The sequence below is a fragment of the Bos taurus genome, chromosome 10, assembly GCF_002263795.3.
Source record: "Bos taurus isolate L1 Dominette 01449 registration number 42190680 breed Hereford chromosome 10, ARS-UCD2.0, whole genome shotgun sequence".
In the NCBI taxonomy this organism is placed as follows: domain Eukaryota; kingdom Metazoa; phylum Chordata; class Mammalia; order Artiodactyla; family Bovidae; genus Bos; species Bos taurus.
Genome location: NC_037337.1, coordinates 82272705 through 82296713, shown reverse-complemented (window position 1 = coordinate 82296713; position 24009 = coordinate 82272705). Strand labels below are relative to the sequence as shown.

The window sequence follows — 24009 nt, the reverse complement described above, 5'->3', positions numbered from 1 at the left end:
ATGTAGCAGAAAGAACACTTCTGTGGCTTCTCTGTGGCAGCATTGTACATATTAGCAAAGTGTTGGAAATAACTTATAGATCCACCCTTAGGAGACTGGTTAAATAAATAATGGGGCACTGGTATAAGAACATGACATGGACATTAAAATCATGCTGTAGAAAAACAGATAATTACACTGAGAAATGTTTTTAGTGGAAAACATTGGTGAAAAAACTTGTTAACATTTGTGCAACCCAAACACTGCACAACCAAGTAAAACCCAAATCTTGTGAAAATAAATAAATAAATAAATGTGTGCTTGTGTATCAGGGGGAAGAATTTGTACTAACAGGCATCAGAGTTCCTCTTAGGGGAGAAATGATCTTTTTTTAGAATACCCTCATCAACTGTGATTTTATTTTTTTAAAGAAATTACCTCTGCCCATTATGTCTTCAAAGAGAGCAGGGGGAGACCCTGGGAGGATAGACGCAGTGAAGGCTGCTGAAGGGTTTCCTAAGCAGAAAGCACTGACCCTTCGAGAAGTGCCCATCTGGAGAGACCCAGGATCATAAGAGGACCCGAGGCATCACGGCAGAGGAGTGCCTGTAAGCTGGGATTAAAGGGAGGCTCCAAGAAACAGGGCTTCCCAGGTGGCACTAGTGGTAAAGAACCCACCTGCAATGCAGGAGACGTAAGAGACGTGGGTTTGATCCCTGGGTCGGGAAGGTCCCCTGGAGGAGGGCATGGCAACCCACTCCAGTATTCTTGCCTGGAGAATCCCATGGACAGAGGAGCCTGGCAGGCTACAGTCCATGGGTCACAAAGAGTCAGATGTGGCTGAAGCAACTTAGCACGCATGCCAAGAAACACCTGTGAGGGCTTTTATTCCCAGGACCCCTGATCAAGCCCAGGGGCTTTCCTCATCTGACAGTGGAAGGCAGCTCAGTAAGCTGGCTCCAGCACAGGGCACCAGAGGACAGGCAAAGCGGGCACGAGGCTGCTGGCTTAGCACCCTCTCTCCCTCTCCCAGGGGCCTCGACTTCCTCCACAGCCTCCTCTCCCCAGCCCGTCAGTCCCGCTTTCTTGCTTGCGAAGCTCCCCAGGGAACCCAGCAGATCACAGCACGAATCTTCTCTTCCTGGAACATCCTTGCTCTTTCTGCTCTCAGACTCTGAACTGGTCTGACTTGTGAGACAGTCCGAGGTTCTTTCTCTGCTAGTTCAGTTCAAAGAATGGGTCAGAGCATCCTGGGGCGGAGGATGGAAAGGGGTGGAGAACAGACACCGTCTGTCTGAGGCTTATTTGCCCGCACAATCTCAGGCCAGAGACATGTCTGCCTAGAACCCAGCAGTTTCTAAATGTTACAAGTCAATGGCTTGACTTATACCCTGAGAAAATGGAAGCAGGCACAAACCTTAGGGGTCCCATGGCCCTTGGTCCTGCAGGAGATCAGCTGCCTTTCAGAGGAAGCCTGGTGGATCATTGTTCACCCAGCCTCGTGGGCCCAGGTAGGAAACACCCACACCAAAGGCTCTCGGTTCACACCTTGCTCACCTCCTCTGCCCTGCAGACACTTAAGAGCTGAGACTTGCCCTGATCCCTCTTTTGCTCACTTGCTTCCCATATTCGCCCAGTCTCCTTTGCTGAGTCCTTTGTCCTCCCCTCTTGCACACTTGCCTGCCACAGCACTTACTGGAGTAGGAGTTAGATTTACACATGAAAGAGAAAGTGAAGTCGCTCAGTCGTGTCAGACTCTTTGCAACCCTATGGGCTGTAGCCTACCGGCTCCTTCGTCCACGGGATTTTCCAGGCAAGAATACTGGAGTGGGTTGCCATTTCCTTCTCCAGGAGGTCTTCCCAACCCAGGGATTGAACCCAGGTTTCCCGCATTGTAGGCAGACGCTTTACCGCCTGAGCCACCAGGGAAGCTAGATTTACATATAGCCATCACCTATGAAGCATCAGTTACGTGCTAGGCACTGTAGTGGGCATGCATGCATGTATCCTTTAATTTCAATCATCACAGTCCGATCTGGTGCATATTATTGCTCCCATGCTATAATGGAAACAGAAGCTTGTTAAGATTGGGACTGTACCAAGGTTAATGGAGGAGTAGATGGGAAGTCAGGGGTCAAAGCCAGACCCTCTTATGCTAAGTAAAGTTCCTTTCCATTAGGCCTCCTTGCCCTTAGGTTTTCTGGGGTCTAAGTCTGTGCCTGCCTGTTGCTCTGTGCTTCTCTGCTTCCTCTCTTCACCCCCCTACCCCATGTTCACTGGCACACACAGGGACACAGCCTTTCTCTCCCTGGAGGTGTCAGAGACACAAGTTCCAATGACCAGTCGGCATCTGCAATCTGAGGTTCGGGTCCCTTTGAGAAAGGAGCTAAGTTCTGACTCTGCACAAGCAATAGGTCCAGAATCACATCCTGGTCCAGATGTGCTCAGGCCCTGGCCGAGACTCCTCAGGGCTCTCCAGTCTTAAGCCAAGGGTAGCAGCTCTCTGAGATGCTACAGCTTAGCAACTGTTCCCTGAAACGCTTGGCCCCACCACTGCCAGCTCATTTCTTAAAAGCCTTTTACGGGCTCCAACAGAACTTCCTGGTCTAATGTAGCTAGTTTTGCCAGATTTCCTAGGGTGAATGATGGCCTGCTAAGAATCAAAGTCTGATTTTTGGAATAATCTGAGAAGATCTAGCAGCAATAGGTAATATCTGGTGCCATCACTTTAGATTCCAGCACCCAGGTAATATTTTAAAGAGGCTTCCAACCCCACTCTCGTTCCTCTCGGAGACCCTCTGTCTGACTCTCACTCTGCAAGACTGTGGGTTCCTTTATTTTGGTTTACCTTCATATTTGCAAGGTTACCTTGGAAATCTTGGTTGAGATCTCTCATGCCTATTTGTCAGCACCTATCAGTAAACTAGAACAAAAGGGAGCTTGTTTCCTGTTTCCTTTCTAAATCTGCTTGCTTCCAGAAGAGAGAGAGGCTAGAGGAGGGTGGGGGTGGGGTGGGGACACTAGACAGTTTTCAAAATCCTAGACGGCTCAACACTTCCAAAAGGGGACTTGGAGGGCATCTGACCCAACACCTTGCTGTTTACATATGAGGAAACTGAGGCTCGGAGTGATGTGACCTTTCCAAAATCACAGTGCAAGTGAGCAGCAGAGTCTAGATGAGAACCCTGCTCCCACAACCCCGTGCCATGTTCTGTGGAGAACACAGTGGGTTTGAGATTTAACAGCCATGGCAAGCATCCAATAAGGATCTGATGAGCCAGTGAGCTTCCTTCCGGGTGCTGTTTCTGAGCTACTGACGGGGCAGGATTTCCTAGACTCAGGGGCCGAAAAGAATCTTGGTCATGGACCACCGATACGGTCCCTTCCTCTACACCAGAGGCACATCACAACTGCTCAGGACCAGTCTGTATCACAAGCTCTGACTCAACTTTCTTCCCTATCTCACCAGCAGATTCACACCATCACTCATGTGCTACCATCCCCCTGCTGTGGGGGTACCATGCTGCCAGGACCTAGCCCTGGGTGTGCTTTGGGGTGATGGGCACTGCAGAAAGGATAAGTCATAAGATGGGATAATAAGAGAAAGTTTGGGGCTTGGGATAATTTTGCTTGACATCTTATGTGTCACATTCTGACATGATTAGACAAGACTCAGGTAATATCCAGAACAGCATTAAAAATTACGTGAATAAGGTGGGCTTTTTTTAGGGGGAAAATAAAAGAAGCAAAACTATGCATAATCTTTCCACACAGATAATCCTGTCATCGTTTTTCGTTAAAAATAAAAATAATAATGCATATACTTAGAAAAGTCATACACTATAGAAAGATTTAGAAGAAAAAGTTAAAAAAGGAACACAGAGGAACCTTAAATGCATATGACTAAGTGAAAGAAATTAGACTGCAAAGGCTACACACTGTACGATTCCAACTATAGGACATTCTGGAAAAAGCAAACGATGGAGCCAGTAAAAAGGTCAGTGGCTGCCAGGGGCTGGGGTGGGCTAAGACATGACGAGGAAGCACACAGAGGATGTTAAGGGCAGGGAAAGCACTCTGTATGGCACCACAGTGACAGGGACATGTCATCATACACTTGTCTAAGTCCACAGAATGTACAACAGGAGAGAGAACCTCGAAGTAAACCATGGACTTTTGGTGATCGTTCTGGGTCAATACAGATTCACCATCTGTAAGAAACATACCACTCCAGGGCAGGCTAGGCATATATGGGAGCAGGCAGTATACGAGAAATCTCCGTTCTTTACCTTCAGTTTTGCTATAGATTTTTAGGGTTAGTCGCGCAGTCATGTGCGACTCTTTGCAACCCCATGGATTGCAGCCTGTCAAGCTCCTCTGTCCGTGGGATTCTCCAGGCAAGAATACTGGAGTGGGTTGCCATTCCCTTCTCCAGGTCTATAAACCTTTAATTGCTCTAAAAACAATGAAGTCGTAATCGTCAAAAAGAAAAGGAAAAATGTCCAGTTCTGTATTCAAACGAACAGCTTCACTTGCATAATTTCAGATAATCTTCTTGAAAGCAAATACTGTACTAGTGTATATGCTGATGCTCGTTTATACTTTTTAAACACTGTTCTGCATTCTGCCTTTTTTCAAAAAAGATTTTTATTTATTTATTTTTGGCTGAGCTGGGTCTTCGCTGCTGCATACAGGCTTTCGCTGGTTGTGGTGCGTGGGCTTCTCTTTGCAGTGGCTTCTCCGGCGACAGAGCACAGGCCCTAGGCGTGCAGGCTTCAACAGCTGCAGCAGGTGGGCTCAGCAGTTCTGTGTCTGGGCTCAGCAGTTGCAGCTCGTGGGCTCTGGGGCACTGGCTCCGTAGCTGTGGTCCATGGGCTTAGTTGCTCCGTGGGATGTGGAATCATCTCGGGCCAGGGATCAAACCCGTGTCCCCTGCATTAGGAGATGGATTCCTAACCACTAGACCACCAGGGAAACCCCTGCCTTTTCACATAATGATAGATTTTGGAGACTGGTTCCTATCCATCCACACAGATCTCTCCCATTCTGGGTAATGGCCACCCAGTTCAGAAAGAATGGAGAATTATTCTTTGCAGAGTGGGAAAGGACCTCCGAGATTCTGGACTCCAACCCTCGGACATCAGAAAACTTGAGGCAAGATCCTTTGATTCCAGGCAGCTGACCAATGAGAGACAGAACTTGCTGTCTGTATCACTCCATCAAGTCACACTTCTGCTGTGTTCTCGATGGGGACATCTGAAGACAAGTGGGGGAACTTGGCCTGCAAAGAATGTCCGTCACATTCTTCTCATCAGAAACACTTTTGCTTTATTAGCAAGTGCTTTTCTTTTTGTGGATGACCTGCATTTGGGGAATCATTTGAGTGTGTGTGTTTGAAACCAAATGGGATAGATACTGAATGTAGAAACCATGCATCAAGAGACTTTTCCTAGTATCTACTAGGGATACTTGGAGAAGGCAGTGGCACCCCACTCCAGTACTCTTGCCTGGAAAATCCCATGGATGGAGGAGCCTCGTAGGCTACAGACCATGGGGTCGAGAAGAGTCGGACATGACTGAGCGACTTCACTTTCACTTTTCCCTTTCATGCATTGGAGAAGGAAATGGCAGCCCACTCCAGTGCTCTTGCCTGGAGAATCCCAGGGACAGGGAGCCTGGTGGGCCGCCGTCTATGGGGTCGCACAGAGTCGGACATGACTGAAGCAACTTAGCAGCAGCAGCAGCAACTAGGGATACTATTCAAGGATCCCTTTGAAAATTGTTAGAATTAGTGGGAATTTCCTTCACTGGGCAGTTCCCACTCCTTATTTCTTTTTATTTTATGTCTATCTGTTATTTACTTGGCTGCACCAGGTCTTCACTGTGGCATGTGGGATCCAGTTCCCTGACCAGGGATCAAGCCCGGGTCCCCTGGCATTGGGAGCATGGAGTCTTAGACACTGGACTACCATGGTATTCCCCCCACTTCTTTTTTTAAAAAATAATTTTATTTATTTATTTTTGACTGTACGGGGGTCTTCATTCCTGTGTGGGCTTTTCTCTAGTTGCAGAGAGCAGGGGATACTCTCCATTTGTGTTGCACAGGTTTCTCACTGTGGTGGAGGCTTCTCTTGGTGCAGAGCATGGGTTCTAGAGCACGTGGGCTTCAGTAGTTGTGGCACATGGGCTCATTCACTGTGGCTCCCAGGCTCTCGAACACAGGCTCAACAGCTGTGGTGCCTGGGCCCAGTTGCTCCACCGCACGTGGGACTGTCCCAGACCAGGGGTCGAACCCGTGTCTCCCGTATTAGCAGGTGAGCTCTCCACCACTGAGCCACCAGGGAAGCCCCCCACTTCTTTTTTCTATTCTTTTGTCTTTCTCCTAAACACCCCCATTGACTTCAAAGGCTAACTTATACTTCAATACTTTATAGTTTATAAAGTACATTCATACATTATCTTCTTGCTTCTCATCCTTACCCTGTGAGTTAAGCTGGCATGATTATACCCATTTAGCAAGTGAGGAAACTCAAGACTAGAGGTCTTGTGACCAGATTAAGTTCACGTACGTAGTGAATGTGCCACCAGCTGTCACATGAGTCTCCTTCAGTTCCCGTCCCACTATACACAGAGCCAACTGGACTGCTTACTGCTGGGTTTGGGGGAGGGGTTGTTTTCATTTCTTGGGACACGAGGTTTTGGCTCCCAAAGTTAGAACTTATCAGTCAGTCACAAAAACACAAACTTAAAAATAAATACTACTTTAGAGGATGTTAGGAGAGCAAGTGTTCCATGCCACACAGAATAATATTGTGTCCAATCTCATTTAGCACTTAAACCGGAACATATTTTTAAATGATGGGATCATTACTCTCATGACATTAAAACTGACCGGGTCTGCAATAATGCACTTGGACAAGTCCAGATGTTCCTCTTCTAGTGGGTCATTTTCCTTATTGTATCCACAAAACTGATCACTGAAAAAGTAATGGCTGAAATGAATTCCTACTCTTAACAGATCCACTTAAATTTCTCAAGACCTCTTAACTAGAATTTACACACTCTGGATAGAGGGGCATAATACGGTTCATTAGAAATTGTGACTCATCAGATTCTTATTCCTCTCTGTCCATATAAATTCAAGTCTCCTTCCTAGTGACATAGAACCTGGTGCAGAGTACAGGACACTTTCCCCTTAACCACCCAGGATGGTCATGAAATGGGAATCCTAAACATACAAAGCACATCACAGTAAAAAAAAAAAAAGTAGTGACTTTTTTTTCATTAAAATAAAAAAAGGAATAACTTAACAGAAGACAAAACTGGAGGATGGGCAAGCGAGTTGCCCTAAAAATGTCAAGGGTTTCCCCTGTTACACTGATGAGATGTATTCTGTGTTGCTTCAAAAGGTAGATAGACTTGAATGGATCGATAGAAATTTCAAGGAGGCAAATTTTTGTACCTAAGAAAGAAACTTCTAAAGATGGAGGGTGTGGGGTGAGTGTTTAAAATCATAGGCTTTCAAATTAGGGACCTGGGAGATGAGAAATTCCAGTTTGCCATATACAACTATGTGACCATGGGCAAGGGACTTAACTCTTCTGAGCTTGGATTTTCTGTCTCACAAGTTACATAGGTATATATGTAAGTTCAGTGACCTTGTCTGTGTACCCAGCTCTCAAGCCCAGGGTCTAGCGCCTATTAGTTGCTCAATTAATATTAATTAATATTAAGGATTGAATTTCTTGGATCCTTAATATGAGACAAATGCTGGGATGAGCATTTTCATTCCTTTCAAACACATTCATGGAAAATCTACTGGATGCCAGAAACTGGGCCCGTCACGGTAGTCTTTACTGCCATCGTTGTGACTGTCATTATCATTGTAGCTGTTGTGTTGTGGTGGTGGTTGCTAAATAAGTCACTTTAGGTAGTGGTGAGTATCCCTATTTTTGGAAGTGTCTAAGCTCATGTTGATGACAAGGTGGTGATGTTGACAAGGAAATTCACACACCACAGTAAGGGTCATATCCAAATCTGAAATCATAATTCTGATTTTACATAACACTCAAGCTAGCTAGTTAGCACTTCCTTAGCACTTTCATTTTTTACACATGGACACACTGTGGAAGGGAAACCTTTGCTCCACAGTCTTCCTCTGTGTAATGTTGTCTGTAATTTGAGTGCTGTTTTAAACTCCTTTTGGCTGAACAAGAAGAGAAGGTCCACTTGGATACATTTCTTCTTTTTTTTTTTTTTTCACTTGGATACATTTCAACCCAAGACTTTTCTGATTCAAGTCAACTCTCCTTGGCACTACACATCACATCTGCTTCCTTTTTTTTTTAAATTGAAGTATAGTTGATTTACAAATGTTATGTTAGTTTCAGGTATATGACAAAGTGATTCAGATATATATATATATTATAATTTTTCAGTATAGTTTATTATAAAATTTGGGAACTGTTGGTTTTGAGTCCTACCAGACATGGCATCATTTCGTTGCTGATATGAAAATGTGTATGTATGCATAAAAGGAAGATAATGAGCTTTACCCTAATAATAATTTCAAGGCAATATGAAATCCATGAGGAAGACTGTATGTGCCTGCTAAGTGGCATCAGTCATGTCCTACTCTTTGCGACCATACAGACTGTAGTCTGCCAGAGCTTCTCTGTCCATGGGATTCTCCAGGCAAGAATACTGGAGTGAGTTGTCATGCCCTCCTCCAGGGGATCCTCCCAACACAGGGGTCAAACCCACGTCTCTTTCATCTCCTGCATTGGCAGGCATACTTTTTACCACTAGCACCACATGGGAAGCCCATAAACACTTTTAATCATATGTAGTATTATCTTTGGCCTTTTTTTTTTTAAAGTACCTTCCCCACTGACACACATATCTCATACCGCATGGCTTGCAGAATCTTACTTTCCCAACCAGGGATGGAACGTTGGTCCTTGGCAGTGAGAACACCACATACTAAGCACTGGACAGCCAGGGAATTGCCTTAGCTTTGGCTTTTTTAATATCTGGTACATTGTCCATGCTAGAGCCGTGGCTGCTGCTATGTGATTGGGAATGGACCGCAGTATCATCTTAGTGACAATCTGGTCCCAGCATGGACATCTGATTTCCCAAAGCCAAATATCTGGAAATTAGGAAATTGCTGGTTGGTTGGGTGAAACACTGTGTTTTCATCCTAGTTGTATGCAGGAGGTACAACCTGGTGATGAAAGAAAACAGCTGGCAGGAGAGAATGTTCCATCTCACAGGTCACTCCCAACCTGTGAAGCTCTGGGAACAGTTTCTGGCTGCTCTACATCTTGGCCCTCCTGTCCACCCTGCAGCAAGTCCCTGTGACTTGGATGGGGCACTCCCCTGCATTTTGGCTAAAGGGACTCTTACTTCCAGATGTCCTAGAGAGTCGCTGGCTATGAGCCATCCAACTCACTACTTAGTTTCGTAGGGAAACTAAGGAACTTCAGAATCCACTTCAGAAACTCAGCCTGAAGTCTACATTTGGCATATTCTTTTCTTGAAAGCATTCTACAAGTTTAAATTCTCATATTCTTTCTTGGAAGATGATCTTCAAAGTCATGTTTACAGGCTTAAGATTTATTGGTCAAGGGGCTGCCCGAGGACCAGCCTTGGGTCAACAATGGCTTGGCGGGTCAAGCTCTCCCATCCAGATGGCAAGATCTTGGCTGAGCATCTTAACATGAAACCTCTCTCTTCTTTCCCCTTCCTTTGCCAGTTCTTATCCCAACAACTCATCTTCTGGTTACCAGGTTACTGCTTGTCTCTAGCTCTTGACCTCTTCTTTTAACAACTGATTCTTGCATTCTTAATTTATCCATCTTCATGCTCAGTCCTTTGGTTCCCACACCGATTTCTGTCAGGTACCTTTTGTCTTAGAATCTGCCTCAGAGTCTGTATCTAGTTTTGTCCACCTTAGATGCATGTGCTCAATCATCTACTGGTGTCCCATTGTGGGGTGGCTTCAAGGGTACAGTCACACAGGACCCATGTTCAGAAGTTCCTTGTATTTAATGCTCTGCTGTTGACTTCTTGAAATTCTTATTTTATCTTTGAAACTATGTTTTGGAAGGCTTCCCTGGTGTCTCAGAGGGTAAAGTGTCTGCCTGCAATGCCAGAGACCTGGGTTTGATTCCCGGGTCGGGAAGATCCCCGGAGAAGGAAATGGCAATTCACACCGGTACTCTTGCCTGGAAAATCCCGTGGACGGAGAAGCCTGGTGGGCTACAGTCCACGGGGTTGCAAAGACTGACACCTTCACTTTCTTTCTTTCTTTTGTAAGTGAAGCCCAATGGGATAATGGAGCATGAACATGATCAGAAGAGAGGCACAAACACTCTTTGCAACCCCATGTAGTACCTAGCATTCACAGTGCCCCATAAGCATACAGTGGTTCCACGATAAAGGGGAGTTCAGCAAACATAAGGTAAGGGTGCTTGGTCTATAACCAAGTAAGCACCTACACTGACAGCCCAAAGAGGCCAGGCTTTCCATTCAACCCAGAAATTGCTTCAAATGCAGAAAGGAAGCAACAGTGTTCTACGAAACACAAATAACCTAAAACCCCAGCACATCCTTTCTTGCTCAAGTTACTTCCCTGTGCTAGCCAACCACTTAGGCTGAAAATGATGACAGAGAAGGAAAGATTTGGGTGGGAGTAAGGAATAGCTCCCTTTCCTTTCCTTACTCATCAGAAAGGCAAGATTGGTAAAGAGGGCACAAAAAAAGTATGCATATAAAAAGTGAAATAAAAGCAGTTGAGTTCATTTTGTCAGCATTTTCACAGTTCCAGCAGGAATAAAGTACATATGCACGTACCAACTGCAAAATGTGAACTGTGGAACTTAGGTGATTTCACATCCCAGTTAAGTGCTCTTGTATTTCCACTTAAAACTGGCACTGCACACTATAAAGATGAATGGCTAATTCACGCCAATCCTTTAAAATTATCATTTTCTAATAATGACATTAAATAGCAGATAAAAACACCATGTCGAGAGAGATCATGAAAGGGGAAAAGCTTTATTTTTTAAGACCTTTAAGGACAATTTTCTTCTGCTTTTTGAAGAAGGAGCCCACATTTTCATTTTCCATTGGGCCCCACAAATTATGTAGCTGGCTCTGGTTCTATGGCTTGAAGATAAAACAAGTACTGATAAAACTGACTCTCATCCAGGCCTTTTTCAGGTGTGACTTATTTAGGCCGTGTCATTCCCCTCTCCTGGGACTTTTAATTCAATAGAAATTACCTGTCCTTTGGTAAAACAAATAAAACCCCTCCCAAACATAGCTCTAAATGGATAGGAAGATGGATATAAAATAATGTGGTAGGGACTTATACAAAGCCACAGGGTGTGCCAGGAATAGGGGCCTAAGCTGACTCTCATCAATGCCATGGCCTGCCAGCACTCATCTCCACTGTGGGCATCTGAGTCTTGAACATCATTTGAAAATACCCACAAAGTCATGCATTACAACCTTTTGATCACATCCCAGCTGGGGCCCTCACAATCCCACAGGAACAGATGTAAAGCAAAAGGCTCTGTCCTTCAAGAGGTTTTGCACAGACCATTCCAAGGCCCCAGGGGAGCCCTGTGTCTTGTTCGAGGTCAATGGGAGTCGATCAGTTGGCCAGTATATGCCTCTTTTGTAGCCTTGGTAAGAATTACATGTCTACATCTCCCCTGGCAGGTCAGAATATCTTTTCTAATCATTGTATCAAAATCATTAGAAATTCTGAAGGAAGAAGATGCTGCCTATCTTTTCCCTTGAATTTCTTAGAGAATAAGACATGCACAATCAAATCGAGAAGACTTGCACCACTGGCCAGATCCCTACTAATCAGAAAGAAACTCTAAGCCAGAACAGACCACAACCATAGGCACCTTGCAAATTGCCTGCATACCCTTCAAATGGTCACTTCAAGTCATCTAAATGGATTTTTCGGTGAATATCTCTTAGCAGATTCTAACTGCCCACCTGCTGTTCTCTTGGGGCCTTCCATGCAGAGTACAAGGACCACCTGAACCTAGATTTCCTCCAGAAGCCTCACAACAGTTTTTGTTTGGTGCTGAGATGCCCTTAGCAACATGGCCTAATCCTCCAGGTATTTCTGAGCTAGTCCATGTTGCTTCTAAACCCCAAAGCTCTTCCTCTATGCACAGCTGTGTAGAAGGACAGATTCTTGAGAGGACCAACATCTTCAGACTGTTCCTACCTGGAGCCCACTGGGTTGCTCAGCCAGCACTGCAGCCCGGATGGAAGGGCCAGTTGCCTTTTTGCCAGAACAAATTTGCAGTTGCTATCTCTTCCCTTCAATCAGGCACAGGGGGAAAGATTATCTTACAGGCCACACTGCATTGCTCTGGTCTTAACAACAATAATAGAGACCATATTTCTTCCTCTTTCCATCAAATGATCATTGTAAACACGTATTTAAAATTTTTAGGTTGCCCTTGAAAATAATCTTCACAAAAAGATTGCAGTGAAGTGTAAAAAATGCTCTGATAGATACAATGGCGACTGGGCGTAAAAACAGGACGCAGGAGGTCCTTCACTTTGTAAACAGTTTACATTTAAGTAAAGAAAAAGATAGAGGAAGGAAATATATCACAATGGATTTCTTTAGGTTGCTGTGACCATAGGTAATTTTGCATTTTCTAAAAGAAAATACATTCGATAGGCATGCATTACTTTTGCAATCCATAAATTATGAATATTAATAAGTGGTGAGCACTGGAACAAGCAGCAGAAGGGGAAATCTGCCGTTGCTACTTTCCATTCTCTCACCACTAAAGTTTTCCAGGAGTGTGTGTGGGGGGGGTGGGCGTGGAAGTGGAGGAACTGTCCAGATCTTAGCCCCACCCACTGGGCTGGCCTGACCAAGGAAGACACAGCTTCAGTTTCACCATGGAAATGTAACCACTTTGGGGTAGAAGGTAGGCTGTGCTAGCCATAGGCTGGCAGCCAATAGCATGGGGTGAGGGGCAACCCTAGAATGCCCATGGAGAATACTAAATAGAAGACTCTACTGCCAGTCTGAAATCACTACATTAGTGATTTCTCCACCCATGGCCACTCTGCCCTTTACATTCATCAGGCAGTAGTGAACGTGCCAGAGACTTGCAGGAAAGGAAGGGAATCACGATGTGCCTTGTGATTGACTGAAATACACCTATGCCATATCACTACTACTTTACCTGCTGCAGTTACCAGTAGGACTGCCATCAGCAGCACCATCCCCACCGTCGCTACTACTACTGTTATTATTAATCCTTTACCTGTGTAAACTACTTAACGAATTACAAAGTGCCTGGCTCTAAGATGACCCTGGATATGGCCTTATGGAAGCAGAGATAGGCAGGCACTAGAGACATCCAAGGGAACAGAGCGGACTGGCACTTAGAAACAGAGCACAATTATCCACATATATTTTTCATCCCCCAACTGTCTGGCCTCCAGACAAATCCATCTCCAGCCACACCCATTCTCCTCACCTAACTCTGCGCCAAGTGTCCAGAGCTAAAGAGTTTGGGCAACTTCAAGGGTTAGGGACCAGGAGTGAGGGCCTTTAATTTGATTAGAGGAGGTGGGTCATTCCCAAATCCCACCAGATGAGGTGGGAGAAGACCAAAGACTGCTTTTCAAATATAAGGCCTCTGCCAACCTCTTCCACCTTCTCTCAGGAAGGCCCTGGAATGACCCAGACTCCTCCGTTTTTAGAGACTTTAAAATTTCCTGTTAATTTTTAAAAATGCCCGACTTTGACCTTAATCTCCAAAGTGTACTTGGGAATTTCTTATCCCAATAAAAGGACTCCCTTTTCCTCAAAGCCTAGCAGCCAGCTGGTGTGAGAACCAGTGCTACACGGAGTGGGGGGCGGGGTGGGGGGGGCGAGAATGTAGCACAGCTCAAGCCCAACCTTGAACTAGTTTCCCTTTGAGATTGCTCTCTTCACCTGGCAACCGAGGCCCCAGCAGAGCTCGGAGAGAAGAAAGTGCATTTTGGAATCCATTTTGCTTGAGATGCTGAAAGCATCGTAGCAAACTGCCCTTTGCCACTGGGGCCAAAGGGACTCGGGCGAGGACTTGACTCTGAGATGCGGTCAGCTGGGGGGAAGGTGAGGGCCAGCTCTGGTGTCAACGATCCCCGAGGCCAGCAGCCACCGGGCATGAGGTGGGTGCGGGTGGCCCACCCCGGGTGCCGCTTCCCGCATTTGGACCCGGGTCCACTGGTGAGCAGTAGTAGCAGCAGTCGCCGCCAGGCCGGCTGGGTCCCCATCTGTCCTTCCAGCTATTTATAGGCGAAATTTACGAGGATGCGGGGGAGGAATGCGGGATGACCACGAGTTTCAAAAGGTTTAATCCTAAAAGTCACACTTTTCCCAAAGCGTCCCCCCCTCTTGGGCTTTCCTTCCCGGAGCAGCACGGTCCCCGCGAGGGAGAGCGGGGCGCGGCGCGGTGACCGGAGGACCGAGGCCAGAGAATAGGGACCAGCTCCGGGCTGGAGCCGGGGAGGGCAGAGCAAGGAGGGGCCGGGAGCGCGGCGCGGCGCGGTGCAGCTCACCTGCCAGGCTGTTGTAGCAGTCGATCTCGATGGCTTCCACCGTCTTGCTCTGCTCCTCCGAGAGGCGACCGGGGTTGGGGGCCCCGGCCGGGGAGGCCCCGCGCGAGTCCCGTTCCCGTTCCCCGGCGGCCGGCAGCAGCCCCTTCAGCTCCAGCAACGCCCGGTGGTATTTGCCGATGGCTTCGCGGAATTTCTTATCCTTGTAGCACTGCGCCCCTTGGCTCTTGAACTCGTGCGCGCGCCGGATGAACTCGGCGGGCTCGGCCGCCGCCCCAGCCTGGCCCCGCGCCGGGGTCCCTCCGCCGCCGCCGCCGCCGCCGCCACCGCCGCCGCCCGGGACGCACAGCGGCGGCTGGGGCCGCTGCGCCTCGCCGGCCGCGGGCGGACTCGGGTTCCCCTTGGCTCCGGCCGCCGAGCCCTTCCTCTCCATTCGGCCGCCGCCCGGCGCCGCCGCGCCCTCCCGGGTTTAAACGCGGCGGGCGCCGGCCCCGCGCCTGGAGAGCTCGGCCGCGGCCGTGACACCCCGCGGCGGTCCGTCGTCCCGCACTCCCATTCTCCTCGCCAGCTGCGGGAGGCTGCTCTCTCCTCCTCCTCCTCGGATTGCCTTCCCCTCCTTCCCTCCGCCCTCCCTCCCCCACTCCCGCGCCGCCCGCCCTCCGCCTCGCCCTCCTCCCCTCCCGCAACCTGCGGTCGGCGGCGACCTGGCCCCGGCGCGCTCCGGGGCTAGCGGTGCCGGGGGTCGGGGGCCCGAGGGGCTTGGCGGGGACTGTCGCTGACCCGGAAGAAGCTTGGCTCGCCTGAAGGAGGGGAGGATTAGTGACAAAGACGAGCCCTTTCTTTCCCATTCAATCCAGCCCTCGGAGGCGCGCCTAGTCTGAAAGAGACGCATGGGGGAGGGTGTGTGTGTGTGTCTGTGTGTGTCTGTGTGTGTGTGTGTGTGTGTGTAGGGATGTATTGTGAGTGAATATGTGTGTGTGTGTATGTGTAGGGATGTATTGTAGGTGAATGTGTGTGTGTAGGGATGTATTGTGAGTGAATGTGTGTGTGTGTAGGGATGTATTGTGAGTGAATGTGTGTGTGTAGGGATGTATTGTGAGTGAGTGTGTGTGTGTGCGTGTGTAGGGATGTACTGTGAGTGTGTGTATGGGGGATATATTGTGTGTGTCAGTGTGTAGGGATGTATTGTCAGTGTGTGTGTGTGTGTGTAGGGGTGTATTGTGAGTGTGTGTGGGGGGGATGTATTGTGAGTGTGTGCGTGTATAGGGATGTATTGTCAGTGTGTGTGTGTGGGTATGTGTGTAGGGATGTATTATGAGTGTGTGTGCATGTGTAGGGATGTATTGTGTGTGTGTGCATGTGTAGGGATGTATTGTCAGTGTGTGTGTGTGTGTAGGGATGTATTGTCAGTGTGTGTGTGTGTGTATATGTGTGTGTAGGGATGTATCATGAGTGTGTGTGTGCATGTGTAGGGATGTATTGTGAGTGTGTGTGTAGGGATGTACTGTGAGTGTGTGGGGGGATATATTGTGAGTGTGTGTGTGTGTAGGGATGTATTGTCTGTGTGTGTGTATGTGTGTAGGGATGTATCATGAGCGTGTGTAGAGATGTATTATAAGTGTGTGTGCGTGTGTAGGAATGTATTCAGTGTGTGTGCATGAGTAGGGATGTATTGTGAGTGTGTGTGTAGGGATGTACTGTGAGTGTGGGGGGATATATTGTGAGTGTGTGTGTGTGTGTGTGTGTGTGTGTGTAGGGATGTCTTGTCAGTGTGTGTGTGTGTGTATGTGTGTAGGGATGTATCATGAGTTTGTGCAGGGATGTATTATGAGTGTGTGTGCGCGTGTGTAGGGATGTATTATGAGTGTGTGTGTGTGTATGTGTTTGTAGGGATGGGGGACACATGCAGACTCACCCTCAACAGATTTCTTAAAAACTAAAAGGACAGGTGCGGCGGGAAGCAGGGACATAGGCACAAGCTGCAGCTCCTGGTTCTCTGCAGTAAGAACCAGGAGCTGTGTTAATATTTTCGTGTTAATAATTTTATGGTGGCAAGGCCTGTTTTTTTGTGGGTGCAGGTTGTCACTGAGATGTGTCCCCATGTGTGGCTGCCCAGGCGCCCAGAACACAGTGGGCACTTCACCCTGCAGGCGTTGTATATTCTGAGAGCCGCCGTGTGCTGACGCCTGGGTGTGCAGGCAGCTGTGCAGAATGAATCACGGACATCAGAGATGGAAAACACCTGTTGCTGTTGGTCATCAAGGCTGGGCACGTGTCCTACTGTCCACTTGCAGGACAGCTCTGCCCCGCCTCGGAAGGTTCCATCCCTTACTTCATTCATTCTTTCAGACTGCCCTGGCTGTCTGCTGGGGATGTGCTGAGGTCAAGGGGCAAAGATAGTCCAGGAAGGGACTATCCTGCTCTCTAACTAACTCCCGGTCTACTGGAGGAGATAGACCACCCACCCATATACTCACTCTGCCAGGTAGAAATTGGTAAATGTCGCCAGAAGGAAAAGAAAGTCCTATGGAGCCCCAAGGAAGGGAAGCTTTGTGCAGGAAACATTTGAGGCCTTGAAGGATGGGTAAGATCTGATCCTGAGGAAATATAAGAAAATGTCATCTCAACCAGAGTGAGGAAACAGCAGAGGTCCTGATGTTCGGAATCTTGGGGATGTTTACAGCATTAGTGGTTTGAGTTTAATGGTCTCAATAGAAGTAACTGAAAATGATTGGGTTAGATTATGGAAGCATTTGAAGGGGTTGCATATGATTTTGCAAATGGAGGAGAAGGGTGGCCTGTTTTTTTAGTGTTCCTGCCTCCTTTATGATGCTGAGAAAAAGATGTATGTATTTTACATCATTGGTTTTTGAAGCACGGTTTCCAGACCTGCAGCATCAGTGTCACCTGGAAAATAGGAGATGGCGTTTCCAGGGTCCCACTCCAGGCCTGCTAAAATCAGAAACTCGACGCGTGGGATCCAGCAGTCTGTATTTTGACCCCCACTGCCACCTTGATTCAGATGCACAGTCAAGTTTGAAGACTCCGGCTCCAAAACCTAACTACTCAAAGTGGAGGCCTTGGGCCAGTAGCATCCGCATCACTTTGGAGACTGTTAGAGATGAAGAATCTGCAAAATCCAAGATCTGCTGACCCAGATCTATCCTCAAGATCACCAGATGATTCATATGCTTATTAAGAGTATGAAAAACCCTGCTCTGGAGGATTTGCAAAGTACAGAAATGTACAAAGAAACCCCCCCACTCTATACTGTCACCCAGGTATATTCTTTGTTAATATTTAGATATAATTCCTCTCTCTTTTTTTCTAAGCATCTATATTTGTACAAAGTGCTCTTTTAACAAACATGAGTGGTATGGGATGATATATACAGTTTCCTGCTCTTTTTACTTTACGTTTTATGTAATTAAATAGCTTTTTAAAGTCTTGTTTTTAATGGTTTCACAATATTCTTTTTGTGTTTGTAGCATAGTGTATTTAATCATTTTTCTGTGGTCAGATAGATTGATTCCAAGTGTTTGCTATTATAAAGTACACTGAGATAATAAAAATAATGGATACCACTTACAATAATCCAGTGAAATAGGTGTTGTTATTATCCCCATTTTAGACACCAGGTCACAGAGACTCGTCCCAGGTCACATTGCTGATAAATAGAACTGGGGGACTTCACTGCTGGTCCAGTGGCTGAGACTCCTCGCTTCCAAAGTGAGAGGCTGGGGTTGGGTCCCTGGTAAGGGAACTAGATCCCCCATGCTGCAACTAAGACCCAGCACAGACAAATAAATAAATATTTTTAAGAAAGAAGTCGAGCTGGCATTTACATCCAAGCAATCTGGCTTTAGTATCTATGCTCTTAACTAACTCTATTCATACTTAGTTTTTGTCCTCATTTGTATTTCTTCACAATAAACTATGTTAATATCTAAAAATGTCTTGAAACATACTTTCAATTTGCTTTTAGAAAGATTGTAGTACTTGACCTCTCACCAGCAACATGCTAGTTTCCCAACATCCTTGCCAACATGAAGGATTAAACTTTAAAAAATGTTTCCTAATGTGATACATAAGACCTGTGTATTGAATGAACTGGGATATCATCAATTTCAAGGGTGAACATTTTTCACATGTTAGTTGCCATTTATATAGTATTGAGGGTTTTTATCCAGACACCGCCTTAATGTACTAAATTATACCTTATATGTTACAGCACCTTACTTTTTTAAGTGCTTGAACATCTTTAATCTTATTTAATCCTCCTCACAGCCCCAGAGAAGGAAAATGATTCTCTACTCACACAGTGAGTTTGTAGTAGTTTCTGATCAGTGAGAGATTATACTAGTTTAGTGGTTAAGATTTGGACTTAGACAGGTATAGATTGGAATTCTATCTTTGCTTCTTCCTGGGCAAGTTATTCAACTTCTGAAAACTTCAAATATCCTTAGTCATTAAATAGGGATTCTGTTTACTTCATAGGATTGTGGTGAAGTACATTGTAAGTACTCAACAGATTATAACTTTGATTATGACTCATTAAATTCCATCATGATTAGATTCCATAATAAATGTTATGGCAGACTCAGCCCATATTTGCTGACCCCTGGCCCTTTTCACTTTACAGTATTGTGTCAGGTAAAGCAAAGAGAAGAAATTGGGAGTTGTGTACTCTGAGTTGTTGTTTTAATTTTTTTTAATTGAAAAAGTGAAAGTGTTAGTCACTCAGTCATGTCCAGCTCTTTGCGACCCCATGGACTGTAGCATGCCAGGCTCCTCTGTCCATGGGATACTCCAGGCAAGAATACTGGAGGGGGTTGCTATTCTGTTTTCCAGATCTTTCCAACCAAGGGATTGAACCTGGGTCTCCTGCATCGCAAGCATATTCTTTACTACCAGGGAAGCCCCTTTTAAATTGAAGTACAGTTGATTTACAATGTCATGCCAATCTCTACTGTATAGCAGAGTGACTATACACATATATGCATTCTTTTTTTGGTATTCTTTCCCATGATGGTTCATCACAGGATATTGAATAAGTTTCGTGTGCTATATACATTTTAAACTTCCTACTTAGGTAGGAAGAGCTACTGAAGGCAAATATTAGATGGAGATCCAGGCCTGGGATTTGGTTACTGTCAGGAATAAGGTGTGAATTTGATCATCATAGTCACAATATTTAAATGTGAGAAGTATGTGCCCAATTGTTGTCTGTTTTTTCTGTGTCCTGGCTTAATGGTCCAACATCTCATTCTTCAATGTTGGGTTTGAGACGGAGCTGCAAGAGACATGTAATACACACAGTAACTATTCTGTGTAGGAAACAGTTCAACAAAAGCGCTTCAGACTAGATTGGATGAAGGAGAGCACAAGTGAGGAAGGGAGGGAATATTATGGGCGGGGAGACGGTGTGAGAGGAAACTTACTAGGCCCATCTGTCCCACTCTGCAGAGCTGTGTGTATATGTCTAGAATGGTTTTGTTTGCTTGTATTTAGTATGCTTCTGTCTCTGTCTAAACTACTCCCTGATAAGTGTGTGCTGGTTTCTCAGAAATGGCCTCCTCCCTTCAAATGGAATTAAATAGGTGCCAAAGAGAATTTCTCAAACACCCTTTTCATTAACTATTGAGAGAAGGCAATGGCACCCCACTCCAGTACTCTTGCCTGGAAAATCCCATGGGCAGAGGAGCCTGGTGCGCTGTAGTCCATGGGGTCGTGAAGAGTCAGACACAACTGAGCGACTTCACTTTCACTTTTCACTTTCATGCATTGGAGAAGGAAATGGCAACCCACTCCAGTGTTCTTGCCTGGAGAATTCTAGGGACGGGGGAGCCTGGTGGGCTGCCATCTATGGGGTCGCACAGAGTCAGACATGACTGAAGCGACTTAGCAGCAGCAGCATACACAGAGCACTGTCTTAGGAAGTAAGTGAAGATCCAAATGACAGACAATTTGGGCATGAATTTAGGATTCACAAACTCAGTGCTTCTCAAACTTTAACATGTATGTGACTCCACAGGAGATCTTTTTAAAAAGCAATTCCCTGATTCTACTGTTTAGGGTGGGACCCAAGAGTGTATTTCTAACAAACCACCTGGGGAAGATGATACTGATGGTCTGTGGCCCACATTTTGGGAAGCAAGTATTGAAAAGAAAGGATGTTCCATCTCTCCCCTTCTCTCCTGGCCTTTGCTTTCTCCCAGAGAAGACATATTCACTAGATTGAACATATTCCAGAAAATTAATTGGTCCACACTTCACAAGGGCAGGATTCTGAACCTCCACGCAGTTTTCTCTTCTATTTCATGCAGTGGGAATGGATGAGCTAAGTCAGAGCCTCCTCTTGGGGGTCAGGCCATCTTGCTTTCTCTTCCTCAGATGCATAGCCACGCATACTTTTCATTGCTTCCATTTCTGGCCCAGTATGGCAGGGCAAACAAGTTCTAGAAAAACATCTATTTCTGCTCTATTAACTATGCTAAAGCCTTTGACTGTGTGGATCACAACAAACTGTGCAAAATTCTTCAAGAGATGGGAATACCAGACCACCTGATCTGCCTCCTGAGAAATCTGTATGCAGGTTGAGAAGCAACAATTAGAACTGGACATGGAACAACAGACTGGTTCCAAATCTGGAAAGGAGTACATCAAGGCTGTATATTGTCACCCTGCTTATTTGACTTATATGCAGAGTACATTATGAGAAACGCTAGGCTGGATGAAACACAAGCTGGAATCAAGATTGCTGGGAGAAATATCAATAACCTCAGATATGCAGATGACACCACCCTTATGGCAGAAAGTGGAGAAGAACTAAAGAGCCTCTTGATGAAAGTGAAAGAGGAGAATGAGAAAGTTGGCTTAAAGCTCAACATTCAAAAACTAAGATCATGGCACCTGGTCCCATCACTTCATGGTAAATAAATGGGGAAACAATGGAAACAGTGACAGACTTTATTTTTTGGGGTTCCAAAATCACTGCAGGTGGTGACTGCAGCCATAAAATTAAAAGACGCTTACTCCTTGGAAGAAAAGCTATGACCAACGTAGACAGCATATTAAAATGCAGAGACATCACCTTACTGACAAAGGTCTGTCTAGTCAAAGCTATGGTTTTTCCAGTAGTCATGTATGGATGTGAGAGTTGGACTATAAAGAAAGCTAAGTGTCGAAGAATTGATGCTTTTGAATTGTGGTCTTGGAGAAGACTCTTGAGAGTCCCTTGGACTGAAAGGAGATCTAACCAGTCTATCCTAAAGGAAATCAGTCCTGAATATGCATTGGAAGGACTGATGCTGAAGCTGAAACTCCAATACTTTGGCTACCTGATGTGTAGAACTGACTCATTGAAAAAGACCCTGATGCTGGGAAAGATTGAAGGTGGGAGGAGAAGGGGACGACAGAGGATGAGATGGTTGGATGGCATCACCGACACAATGGATGTAAGTCTGAGTAAACTCTGGGAGTTGGTGATGGACAAGAAGGCCTGGCATGCTGCAGTCCATGGAGTCACACAGAGTCGGACGCGACTGAGTGACTGAACTGAACTGATGGCAGGACAGAGAGCGAGATTTGGGTATGTGATGGAGAGGGTAAGGCTCATCTAGCCTTTACTATTGGCTTTTACTTTGCTCCAATCTTGTTTTTGCAAGAGAACTCTGCACTAAGAAATTGAGCACCTATTCAGTTAAAAATAGTATTTGGACTGCTCATCTGTAGGTGGTCCTTGAATGTATTGCTTGCTCATGGATTTCACAGGGGAGAATGAAGACTGAGCCACGGTGTTTCTGCTACACAGTTGGCTTCACTGGTCCTTTGGCCAGCACTGGACATAGGACAGTGAATCCTATGGGTGATCTTATCACTAATGTAATAGCTCATTACTGAGCTGTTACTGAGATGAGATGCATTGCAAGATTTCTTAGAGATGTTCATGGATTATTTTGCTGGGAAGAATTTGGTGTGATGCACAGCAGAAGGCACAGTGCTCCTGCTGACGTTATGGGCCTCAGGCTCTGTATCTGCCCTTGGACCTGACCTTGTTTCTCTTTCTTTGTGTTTCTGCCTTTCTCACTGCCTCTTGGTCTTAGAAGACTGAAGCTTCCCTTTCTTTTCAAACTCTCTCTGGAGCTTTCATACCTCCTAAACAGATGGCATGTGCTGCTTTTTTCTCTTCCTTCAGCTCAGTTTCTTAAGCATATGTGAAAGACATATATTTGAATCTTCTTTATACTAATCTAAGCTGTTCAGGCCTTGGTCCCATGCCAACAAAACCAACGCTATTTTGGGGGATGTTTTTCTAATTGCATTCAACTTCACAATTTACCTGAGAAAATTACAACATTTTCATTACCAGCTTTTAATCCATATTCAACCTTCAAAAATCCATCTATGGGAAAGTGGGAGATTTTTAAATATTTCATGCTCAGGTGTAGTATCAACCGTATGAGGCTAATGTGAGTTTCATATTTTCATCCCCCACTGCCACCCCAACAAGAAATTCCTCTATCACAGTCTAGTTCAGTCTGGTCTTATTTAGAAAAACAAACCCTCCCTGCCTATCCTTACCCTCTCCTACTACTCAATCCATTCTGCACCCCTCAATCTTCCCATCTCCACTATCAATTGTAGCCCTCCACAGGGGCTATGATGTCAGTTATTTGGATCTGTCAGCATGTCTTCCTTAGGGGATTCTTCCTTCCCCTGTTCCATGAGGTCCTGGTAGAGCTGTCAATCACAGTGTCTGTGATATTATGATGTATAACAAGAAATATACAGTTGATCTTTATCTGTTTCTGACACAGAGTTCCTACGACCCTTGAAATTTCCTGAATGAAGAGAGCAATGAAGGTGTCTTTTTTTATGTTAATGAGATGACTTTTGGAACTCACTTAAGCACAGTGAACTGTGGTGTTGGAGAGGACTCTTGAGAGTCCCTCGAATGAATATTCAGGACTGATTTCCTTTGAATATTCAGTACTGATTTCCTTTAGGATTGACTGGTTTGATCTCCTTGCAGTCCAAGGGACTCTCAAGTCCAACTCTCACATCCATACATGACTACTGGAGACACAATAGCTTTGACTAGATGGACCTTTGTCAGCAAAGTAATGTCTCTGCTCTTTAATATGCTGTCTAGGTTGGTCATAGCTTTTCTTCCAAGGAGCAAACGTCTTTTAATTTCATGACTGCAGTCACCATCTGCAATGATTTTGGAGCCCAAGAAAATAAAGTCTGTCACTGTATCCATTGTTTCCTCATCTATTTGCCATGAAGTGATGGGACCGAATGCCATGATCTTCGTTTTTCAAATGTTGAGTTTTAAGTCAGCTTTTTCACTCCCCTCTTTCACTTGCATCAAGAGCCTCTTTAGTTCCTTTTCACTTTCTTCCATAAGGATGATGTCATCTGCGT

At 45.7% G+C, this 24009-nt stretch overlaps 1 protein-coding gene across 1 annotated transcript in view; it reads right to left on the bottom strand.

The window, feature by feature from the left end:
• The window catches only part of TTC9 (tetratricopeptide repeat domain 9), a 33409-nt gene extending 18245 nt beyond the window's left edge, over nucleotides 1–15164 (bottom strand). The window contains exon 1 of the mRNA XM_024998103.2: nucleotides 14584–15164. Coding sequence (XP_024853871.1) covers nucleotides 14584–15013 — 430 coding nt within the window. The 5' untranslated portion in view covers nucleotides 15014–15164. The remainder of the gene's footprint in view (nucleotides 1–14583) is intronic.
• Nucleotides 15165–24009: the final 8845 nt, after the last annotated feature.